We start from the raw sequence: 11,314 nt of genomic DNA, 5'->3' as shown, positions 1-11,314 counted from the left end.
CTTCGCGGAGTCCTTGAGGGCGCGAACGAAGGTGCCCTTCAGTCGACCTGACTTGGCAGCCACGTTCTCGACCACCGCGGCCGCGTCTTTCGCCCTCCGGTACAGATCGGCGACCGTTTCTGTACCGGGATCTGCGTCGGGATCGCGTCCCGCGGAATCCGTCTCAGTCTCCGGCAGTGTACCGGAGCTTCTGAGGCAGAAGACCTTCTTGGCCGATTCGGCCACCTCCTTCTCGGCCTGAAGCAAGAGCTCCTCCCGCATGGCGCGGTTGAGCTCCGCTTTGGCCTTGGCAAGGCCGACGTATTCCCCAGTGGTGGGAGGGCGGCCTCTACCTCGCTTGGCCCGCGCCCTTATGACGGGTGAACCGAGCTCCGTTACCGAAGCCCGGTCCCCCTCGTCAGAGGACGGGTCCGAGAGCACGACTGTTTTACGCTTACGCCACAGTGTGCTCTCTGGGAGGGAGGCCACGCTCTCCATGGAGCATACGGTCCGTAGACTACTTGTTTCATCCGAGGATGAAACAAGGCTAGGACCGGTTCGTCTCGATCGTCTCTGGGCTTTTGGCCCAGGGGTAGCATCCTTAGTACTTGGTGCTGGGGTCAAATCAGGGGTTAGGCGCTCCAACACCACCCGCGCTTCGGAAAGCGCAGACGGTGTTGACGCGCGAGAGTCATGTCCGGTGTTGGCGTTTAACGCCGTGTCCAATTCGGGTTGACGGGAGCTCTGCGAGCCCACGGAGCGATTGCAGTCCCCCCCACATACGATTGGGGACCTTAGACCGGATTCACCGGTTTCCCGGCTGCCGGCGTGGGTAATTAATTCTTTAACCGCTTTCTTCATGGTAGCTGTTCCTCAGCAGGAGGTCTCTTTTATTTACCAGGGTGAGCTCCCTGGGGTGCCCTCACGGCCTGGAACGCCAGACCATACAGCCCCTCGCCGGGCACCACAAACTTGAGCTTTCGGTGATTTTTTCAGAGGTTTTCTTCCTCGCGGCCCCCTCCGCTCAGTGCGGAGGCGGCCCCCGTTCCAGACAGCATTGCGTCTGGGCTACGGGTCGGGCCGACGGTGGCCGAAGCCATTGCCCGGCATTGCTGCCGGACCCGCCGCCCCTGCCAACGGTGGGGCCGAAGCCCCTGTCATCTGGCCGAAGCCAGAGACGCCGTCGGATAGTCGCCCTCCTGTGTCCACTCTGCGCACCACCTCGTCCCTGCAGAGGGCCACGAGCGAGAGCGACTCCACCACGCTGTTTTGGTCCGCGCCGGCCGAAGCCGGTACCCCCCCATTACTGGGAGGGCATTCCCCTATCCGCCACCTGGGGACGCGCCCGATGGGAGATCAGCAACTCCACACGGGAACCTAACCTAACCTAACCTAACCTAACCTAACCTAACCTAACCTAACCTAACCTAACCTAACCTAACCTAACCTAACCTAACCTAACCTAACCTAACCTTTTTTTTTTTTTTTTTTTTTTTTTTTTTTTTTTTTTTTTTACGTTGGGAAATGCGTTACGCATACCACGCCGCCCGGGGGGACGACGTGGTTATGTGGGACTCCCCGGGAAACCCGGTATACCCACTAAAACCCAACGGTGTTCCTCCTCGCCGCCATGTGGCGGGGATGCGGGAACGCAATTGCACACAACCGCGTCCCCGCCGGCGGATGCCCTCTTGGGCCCAGCGCCTATGGGGGCGCAACAAGCGCCTCCCCCTCCGCCGAGGGCTGCCCGGAACACTTGGGCAGCCCTACAGCACGGGACCTATGTTGTGGATGGCGGTCCCCCGACCACCATCCACAGGTCCCCGTCAGGGTGGAGCTGGATCCATTCATTGAACGGTATCCATCCGCTCCACCCCGGCCCTCTTGGCCTTGGCCTTCTTGGCCTTGCGCTTCCCCTTCTTCGGGGCGCTCTTCTTCTCTGGGGCCTGGTTCTTTGGCTTGTTTGCCGCAGAAACACAGCCAGTCCCCCCGATCGAGTGTGACGCCGGCTTGCCCGCAGCCTCACACACTGGGCAGTGAGGCTCGGCGTCACAATCTCGTGCCCTGTGGTTCGGTTGACCGCAGCGGAAGCACAGTTGGCTGCGGTCGAACTCACAGGTGCACTTGACACCCATGTGGCCCGGCTCCAGGCAGCGGAAGCACCTCATAGGTCTTGGGCTGAGGAGCCTCGCTCTTGCCGTGGTCCACCCGACCTGGACCCGGCCGGAGCCGGCCACCTTTTTGGCCGCGGTGGCGGGGCAGCTTACCCAAAGGGAGCCGTCTCCCCGCGGACCGACCACGATCCTGCCGCACTTTATTGCGTCGGAGGAGCACCCTCCCTCCTTCGCAATGGCCTCCGCCACCTCAAAGGCGTCGGCCGAATCGTCCAGCCCCGTGATGCGGATTTCCGCCCGCTTCACAGGCCTGGCGACCCGGACCGCCTCAGGGCTCAGGACCTCCCTAAGCTTGCTGGCCAAGGAGTCCGCCTTCTCAGCCGAGGCCTCACCCCCGACCTCCAGCATGCGAGCCCCGGTCGCTGTCTTGCGGAACCCCAGGCTGCCGATCCCGAGGTCCGCAAGACGGACACGCTGCTTGGCGTCTGTGAGGATCGACGCATATGTGACGCCCCTCTCTTCGGCCCCTGGTACCAAGGTGAGCGTCACTGCAGCGGTTTTGGGCGTGCGGATCCTCACCTTCGCGCGCGCCGTGGACTGGGCCTTTGGCGACTCCTTCGCCACTTTGGCCGCCTTGGCCTTGGCCTTTCGGCCAACAACTGCCGTCCAGGGCAGCTCCTCTGGAGCAGAGGAAGGCTGACGCCGTGACTCTGCTGCCTCCTGTGCAGCCAGGCTCTTCTTCTTGCTCTTCCCCTTTTTTCCCGAAGAAGGGGGAGCAGAAGAGGCCTGGCTGTTCGTGGGAGCCTCTTTGGCGGGCTTTGGCTTTACGCCTGGTCCCGCCGTGGGGCGGCCACTACCGCTTGTGGAAGCGGCCGGGGCCCCCGCTGGCTCAGAGTGAGCCGGGTCGGCCTTGGCGCCTCTAACGTCCGCTGCGAGCGGAGGTCTCCTACGCGGCTCCGGGAGGAGACGGTCTTCGATCCCGGCCAACCGAGCGTTCAGCATGTTGCCGAACATCTCAGCGTTGGCGCGGGCTGTCTCCTCCAGTATCTGCCGGAGGCTTGACTCCGAGCTCTGAGGCTGGGAGGGTCGCTGCCGCAACTCTTGCAAGTCGCGGCGCAGATCGGCGACTTCCCTCGTGAGCTTGGAGTTAGCGGCCTCCAGCCGCATGACCTCTTCGGACATCGTCCGCTCCCTAATTTGGGACACGGCCTCCTGAATGCCCCTTACCGCATCCTTTAGGGCACGGACGTATGTGCCCTTAAGTTGTGAGGACTTGGTGGCAACCATCGTGATGGTTTCCAACGAAGTCCTCACAACGTTGGCCAGTGCAGCACTCGTCTGCTCTGCTTCCTCCTCTTGGGTAGCAAGGTGGGGGCTGGGCTGTAAAGAGGCCCTAGCCTCCCTCAGGTTCCGGGCCATCCCTGCTACCTCCGCCTCTGCCTCCAGCCGCAGGCTCTCGGCCAGCTCCTGGTTGTATGCCGCCCTGGCTGCGGCCAGGCCGACATACTTGCCAGTAGAGGAGGGGCGGCCTCTTCCCCTTTTGGATCTATGGCCCGCCCCCTCAAGGGGCGACCCAAGCGAGTCCGTGTCTTCCGCCTCAGGGTCCGACCGGTTCCTTTTCAGGAACGGCCTTCTCGATCCCGACATCTCCGACCCTACCGTCACCATGCTGGCGCAGGAGGAGTCGTCCGAGTCTAGCATAGACTCATCCTCCCGGCCAGCGCGCGTCGCGGTGACAGGCGAGTCGCAGCGCGATAGCACCACGCTCAGTCGCCTCTCTCTCTCGATTTCGGGTACCCGATCCCTGCCGCTAAGGATCGGCCTCCCGAAGTCGTCTTCTCCCTCGACTGTCCCCTTACAGGGACGAATGGCGCAAGCGCCTAGGCCAGGGCGCTGCAGCGCTTCCGGGGTGGTGGATCCCGGTTGCGCCACAGAATGCCCCGCGGACTTAGTGCCCGCTTCACGGCCGCAAGTCTTCAGTGCCTGAGCACGCGTTTTTCTTTCACCTACTTCTTCTCCCTTTCCTTCCTCTCTGCCTCCTCCTTTCAGCTCCGAAACTTCGGCTATATTATGTTTTGAAAATTTCATTTTAGACCCACGAGTATGGGGGAAAGGGTGGTCCATCCGGGCAGTGCCCCCTGTACCCGGATAACCCTAATACCGCTGGGGTGCGGGAGGTGCCCCAGGGTTGGTCGCTAGCTGGCGGAGAATACCCCCTCCGCCACCTTCCGGCGCCCCGACGCCGCGCGAAGGCCCGAAGGCACCTCAACGCCGGGACTTTGGGGGTTTTTTATTGAGGTTGGCTCCTCTTGGGCCGGCCGACCAAGGCAAGCCCCTTGGTCCTGGTAGGCCGCGAGACATGTCCACGACACCTAACCAGGATAACAAGTTTGGCGACGGTGGCCGAAGCCTGTCCGACGGGCATGTATTCATGGCCGCCGAACCCGTCGCCGACGGCGCCACGCGCCCTCCTCCTCCGGGTGGATTTTTTAAAGAGGTTGTCTCCTCGCGGCCCCCCCCACTTGCGTGGGAGCGGCCCCCACGCCTCGGAATACCGAGGGTTGCGGGTGGCCCGACGGCCGCCGTGCAATACGAACGACCGCCGCGCGCAAGGCGAAACGCCTCCTCCCGGCGGTTTTTTACAGAGGTTGTCTCCTCGCGGCCCCCTCCACTCATGTGGAAGCGGCCCCCGACCCTTTGGCGCCCCACCACAAAGCGCTAAGGGTTACGGGTTGCGCAGCGGTGGACTTTGCCACCGCCGCGCTGGATTCTTCTTAGCTTCACTGCATCATTGGGCTAAAGCGGCACCCGCCGATGCAGCTACTGAGCCCCCCCGCCACGACAAGGCGAGAATCCATTGGGGGGGAACCTAACCTAACCTAACCTAACCTAACCTAACCTAACCTAACCTAACCTAACCTAACCTAACCTAACCTAACCTAACCTAACCTAACCTAACCTAACCTAACCTAACCTAACCTAACCTAACCTAACCTAACCTAACCTAACCTAACCTAACCTAACCTAACCTAACCTAACCTAACCTAACCTAACCTAACCTAACCTAACCTAACCTAACCTAACCTAACCTAACCTAACCTAACCTAACCTAACCTAACCTAACCTAACCTAACCTAACCTAACCTAACCTAACCTAACCTAACCTAACCTAACCTAACCTAACCTAACCTAACCTAACCTAACCTAACCTAACCTAACCTAACCTAACCTAACCCAGTTGCTTGCCTCCCACCGTCACGGCAACATCAATTTATAACCGCTCCGCGCTAAGAAATTTGTTAAAAATAGTTAAAAGTGCGCGAATACCAACAAGCGATATATCATCGGATGCGGGAAGTGAATATCTACACAGTGGTGAAAAAATTTTGAAAATCGGATCATAAATAGTGAAACTGTGAACAAAAAACACCCACCGACACGTGGAAACAACGTGTCGAAACACGTTTCAGCGTGCGGCGCCTGAAAGTGATCGGTGACCCAGTGATTTTCAGTGCTCAACCTGTCAGGATTTCGGTGCTCCACGTTCCAGCCAAAAACCGGATTTTTAGCGTCAAGGAATAGGGAGTTATTCCTTATAAACAATTCTTCACGTGGCGGCTGAAAATCTGAAAACTAGGAGTACCAGGACCTCAACACTGGAAATCGACAGCCGGGACCCAGCACTGACGATCGCCGCTTACCCGGGATTTTTAGGTAGGACAGTCCCCCTACTAAACGCTTTTTGCGGTTTTTTGTCGACCACCCCAAACTTCAGAAAATTCTGGAGCGTGAAAGCGATCGGTGACCTACTGCTTTTACCCTCGGGAAGCCTGGAGCACATCCTTGGGAACCAGACGACACCAACCGAAACCGCCCGCAATCACAGCTTTGATTTTTCCCGAATTTATTTCGAGGGGTCTGCCAGAACCGGCATTACCGAATAAGTTGGTTTTGCTTATAACTCGAAAAGGGGTGGGTTTTTCGGAAAAATAAGCAAATTCTCGTTCAGTCATCCTGAAGCGATCATTTGGACAACCAACCAGTGGACACCCCCAAAAACCACCCCCGGTGAGATTTTTTGGGAAATCTTCAAAAATTCGGGACTTCCGAATTCCCGGGACGAAATTTTTTGGGCTCGTCTGTAAATTTGGACCCCAGCGAAGCACGGAAAATTGTTTTGGAAATCGAAATCGCAAAAGGGAGCACAAAGCCAACCTTCTGAAGCTGGTAAAGATCCACCCCTAAACTTCGGGCGTCCCCGGAACCGCCCTGGGCAAGCAACCCCTAGCATTAAATTAAGTATTTATAGCCTTGCTCGTGACCTGTCCGGAACAGTTTTTAGCATCCCCCTGGCGCGCGCCGTTTGCGAGCTATAGTGGTTACAAAAAACTTTGTCTTACAACCCCAACGGTAAAATATAAGATAGTTTAGATAAGGAAACAAACTTCCAACCCTCGTAGCTCGGGAACGGTGCGTCCTAGGCCAAAAACAACGAAATTTTGACTCCCCCCCCTAACCCCCCCCTCGATTGGACAAAGTCCAATCCAAACCCAACCACCCCGAACAAATTCCCAAAATCCCAGCCCCCTACCCCTAACTTTGTGAGACGGCCAGCGTAGGTCGAACCCTGACACCAGAGGCCAAACCATACGGGTTGGGCAGTCTCACAAAGTTGGAGTTTTTACTGAAACCATCCCGCACCCGGACCCCATACTTACACCACATAACCCTATAACCCTCCCCTACACCCTCCCCTAAACCCTCCCCCCTTACCCCCTACCCCCCCCCCCCACCCTATATTTGCGTTATTAGTAAAATTGCCTCTTTTCAAAATTAATACTTACCCGTCATACCCAACCAAAATCCCAACCCCCTACCCCTAACTTTGTAGGACGGCCAGTGTGAGTTGTACTCTCATCCCAAACGGGTTGGGCAGCCCTACAAAGTTGGAGTTTTCACAGTAACCATCCCTCACCTTGATCCCAAACTTACATCACCTAACCCACAACCCCTCCCTGCACCTTCCCCTAAACCCTCCCCCCCTCCCCTCTACCCCCCCCCCCCTTAAAAATTTGTGATATTAGTAAATCTGTCTCTTTCAAAATTAATACCTGCACCTTTCATAACTAATCATATCGCAACCCCCTACCCCTAGCTTTGTGGGACTGCCAGCGTGAGTTGTACTCTCAACCCAAACGGGTTGGGCAGCCCCACAAAGTTGGAGTTTGTACAGTAACTATCCCTCACATTGATCCCACATTTACACCACCTAACCCCACAACCCTCCCCTACACCCTCCCCACCCCCCCCCCCCCCCCCACCCCCGCCCCCCTGGAAATTTTTAAATAATAATAACATCTGTCTTTTTTCAAAAAAATTTAATATTTGTACTCCTCATAACCAATTAAAATATAGGTGGATAATGACAACCCCCATCAACCCCTATTATAGAACATAGTTAATAAACCATATCTCAGCCATTATTAGAGCTATCTTAGTGCGGCTTCCTGTTTCGGCCAGGGCACTGGTGGAGCTATTTTTCAGACACAGGGTGCCGACTCTACGTAGAGAGGGTGTAGAGCATCTTTTAATTCTATAAATTTAAAGTTGTGACGAGTTCTCTTTTTGCTGTACTGACTCAATCGACTTCCCGAAAGCGGGACAAGCGACACCGCTCTACATAGAGTCTTAACAGTGTATAAAACCTGTCTTTATTTTATTTTATTTCTATTTGTCCGTACCTTAATTTTCTTAATTTGTGTTTTTAAACGTGTCTGCGGTAAAATTCGGAACTCTACACAGAGTCCAAAAACTAAACTCTACATAGAGAGGAATTATAGAGCCTTATTATTGTTCTTATATATATTGTTCTTTCTTGAAATACTTTACCTGTACGTTGTTCCTTTGAACATAAATGCAATATTTTATGACCGCTGACCGCGCTGGCTGCTGACTCTGCTCTGCTAGTAGATGACCTGAAACACATAAAACCAAATTAGTTACGACTAATACACACTAATATACTTACATACACCTTAAGTGTACATACACACTCAAATACACATACGTACATATACAACCACACACACACATACACCATACCATACTTACCACTACTTACCTCACCCTCTTGAACCGCGCGTCGACGCCGGCAGCACTGTAGAGTTAGCACGCAGCGGTGCAGCGTAAACCTGAAAAATAAATAAATAAAAAAAAAAAAAAAAAAAAAAAAAAACAAAAGAAATATTAAAACCTGTAAACAGTGTACACCTTTAAACGCAGAATATTATATGCGCTCTGCTTTTCTGTTTTCTTCTATTTTTTCTAATTATAATTGTAGACTAAGTGCTACTTACCTGGGTACTTACCACCGACGACCAGTGCACTTACCTGCATACCTACTTACCTGGACATCCGCGTAGCCCGGAACACGACGAGTACCTGAAAGGAGAAAAGGATTTAGATTAGTAATATAAACCGTACTCTATTTTCATAGAGTATTAATAAATTTTATTGACTGTGTCATACATATATTTTACACTTTGTTTTATCTTTAATTTTTTGTTTTTCCATTTACACCCTTTACACGTAAATTTCTCTATTAAGTTAATTTACATTTTATTCTGTTAATTGTTTACTGTGTCTATTGACAAACAACTATGAGTTCCAAGAACTTAAAACCTGACCCCGCTGCTGGAACAGCGAAGACGTCGACTAGATACTCGGTGCAATCCGCGGGAGTACTGGCACCTCCACGCAGGAGAACCCCTTCCAATGGGGTAAGATCACCAGTAAAAACACCCAAACCAACCGAACAGGTTCAATCAAGCTCCGAAACACCTGCTCCCATGGGACCAAGCCTACAAGCTAAAGCGAACGGACTCTACTTAGAGGCAAAGAGCTTGATGGAACAATCTGGGAATATCAAAACGACGATAAAAGACGGTGTCATTAAAAAAATGACAGAAATAAACGACATTGTATTGCGCTTGGTGGAGTCACGCGAAATACTCCAAAGAAACCTGGAGGCCTCTCGCCTAAGCCACGCAGAAGCATTACTGAAGCTGGAAAAGGAGCAAGCAAAAACATCTGCAGGCCCCTCACATACAACGACAGCACCTACGAACACAGCCGAGCACTCTAGACTCATGGAAAACCTAATGAGGAAACTAGAGCATCACGAGAAGGCAGTAGTGGAATGTAAGGAGCACACTGAGGCTTTGGCGAGGAGAATAGAGAGCGCAGCCAAGACGCAAACATTACCAGTCTCCCAGAAAACTAGAAACGAATCGGACTTGGGTGAAAATGAAGGTTTTCTCTTAAGATCGCTCAAGGAGCAAAGGGATCTGACGGTAGAGTCAAATACACAATTAGCGGCTTTACACATAAAAATAGATCAATTGCCGACTGCACTAAACCTCGCAAGCGGAATTGCACTGACTCCGAAAAATGAAAGAGCTACTTATGCCAGCGTAGTAGCCAGCAAAGTAAGATCACCAGTATTTTCGGTCATTGTGTCTTCCAAAACAGAACAAGACACAAGTGATGACGTTATAAACAAAATCCGATCGGCAGTTGACGCAAAAGCTAGCGGACTAAAAGTGGACAAGCTCAGAAAGGCTAGGGATCAAAAAGTAATCGTGGGATGTGGCAGTAGAGATGAAGTCAACAAGATCTCTGACAAAATCAAAGCCACGGCTCCGATGCTACAGGTGGAACCGATGATGAACAAGGATCCACTGGTAATCCTCAAGGACGTTCTCACAGTTAACACTGATGAAGACATAAAAACCGCTCTCAAAAACCAAAATAAACATCTATTCGAGGATTTGCCGATGGATCAGTGTAGGGCAGAGGTTAAATACCGCAGAAGATCCCGAAACCAATACGTCAACCACGTGGTATTACAAGTGTCACCTCAACTGTGGCAGAAATTGGTTAAAGTAGGGAAGGTCCATATCGACCTCCAACGGGTGGCAGTACTGGACCAATCACCTCTGGTGCAGTGCTCCCGTTGTTTGGGGTATGGTCACGGACGCAGATTCTGCAAAGAGACCGAGGATCTCTGTAGTCATTGCGCAGAACCTCATCTAAAAGCAGATTGTCCAAGCTGGGCAATAAGAGATCCGCCCTGCTGTAAGAACTGTATCCACGCGAAAATGGAAAAAACCGACCACAATGCGTTCGATGTCAACTGCCCCATCCGCAAGAAATGGGACGCTATAGCGAGGTCCAGTTTAGCGTATTGCTAAAGTTGACCAGGGCCAGACAGGAAACACTGATGGAACAAAAAACCACCACGCAATACAGGCCAATCTCCAACGGAAACGACTAGCCACCAAGGAGTTGTTTTTAGAAGCTAGCAAAAGGAAATCTAGTTTTGCACTAGTTCAAGAGCCCTATACAGGAGCGAACGGTATTTTGAAGCAGGAGGCGGGTACAAGGGTGATCCAGTGCGCAGTAAACAGGAACGGGCCAGTAAAGGCTGCAATCATCGTATTTAACAGTGAGGTAAAAGTCATTGAAGACACGACACTAAATACAGAAAACATGGTTGCAGCCAAACTGAAGACAGACAAATGGGAAATCGCCATCATCTCCGTTTACTATGAAGACAGCCAACCTCTTGAAACCTACCTGCAAAAACTTAGAGCCACTATTACAAAGCTCAACACCAAAAGCCTCATAATAGGGGGAGATTTTAATGCGTGGAGCACGTGGTGGGGAAGTGTGAGAGAGGACAGTCGAGGAGAGGAACTCAGGGGTACGTTGGACGAGCTAAATCTGCATATTTTGAACGCGGGGAACACTCCCACATTCGACACTGTCAGGGGAGGTAAGATCTTCCAGAGCTGCGTGGACATCACGGTGTGTAGCGATGAACTGCTAGGTAAAATATCAAACTGGAAAGTAGATAAAGAAATTACTAGTTCAGACCATAATAGCATAACATTTACATTAAAATTAGACAAACATAAAGAAGAGAACCAAAACAAAACAACAAGATTATACAATACAAAAAAAGCAGATTGGGAAAAATTCAAAAAATACATAGTAGAGTCACTTAAAGAAGAAAATATAACAGAACAAGAAATTAACAAAATAGATACTAAAGATAAAATTAGAAGCACCGTTAATACATACATAAAAGTAATAAAAGAAGCTTGTGAAAACTACATACCTAAAATAAAGAAAAATAAAAAATTCAACTTACCGTGGTG

At 52.1% G+C, this 11,314-nt stretch overlaps 1 protein-coding gene across 1 annotated transcript; it reads right to left on the bottom strand.

Moving 5' to 3' along the window:
• Positions 1–1,826: 1,826 nt before the first annotated feature.
• Positions 1,827–4,181, bottom strand: LOC126381643 (uncharacterized). Its single transcript, XM_050031098.1, has one exon. It carries the CDS (start codon positions 4,179–4,181, stop codon positions 1,827–1,829), a length of 2,355 nt encoding a protein of 784 aa, XP_049887055.1.
• Positions 4,182–11,314: the final 7,133 nt, after the last annotated feature.

This window comes from Pectinophora gossypiella, unplaced genomic scaffold, assembly GCF_024362695.1.
Source record: "Pectinophora gossypiella unplaced genomic scaffold, ilPecGoss1.1 Pgos_71, whole genome shotgun sequence".
NCBI classification, from domain to species: domain Eukaryota; kingdom Metazoa; phylum Arthropoda; class Insecta; order Lepidoptera; family Gelechiidae; genus Pectinophora; species Pectinophora gossypiella.
Note: the sequence above shows the minus strand (reverse complement) of the source record. Positions and strands in the feature narration are given on the sequence as shown.

Bases quoted from the DNA above. Each gene is read 5' to 3' on its own strand.
- LOC126381643 (XM_050031098.1), bottom strand. From the start codon at position 4,181: ATGAAATTTTCAAAACATAATATAGCCGAAGTTTCGGAGCTGAAAGGA.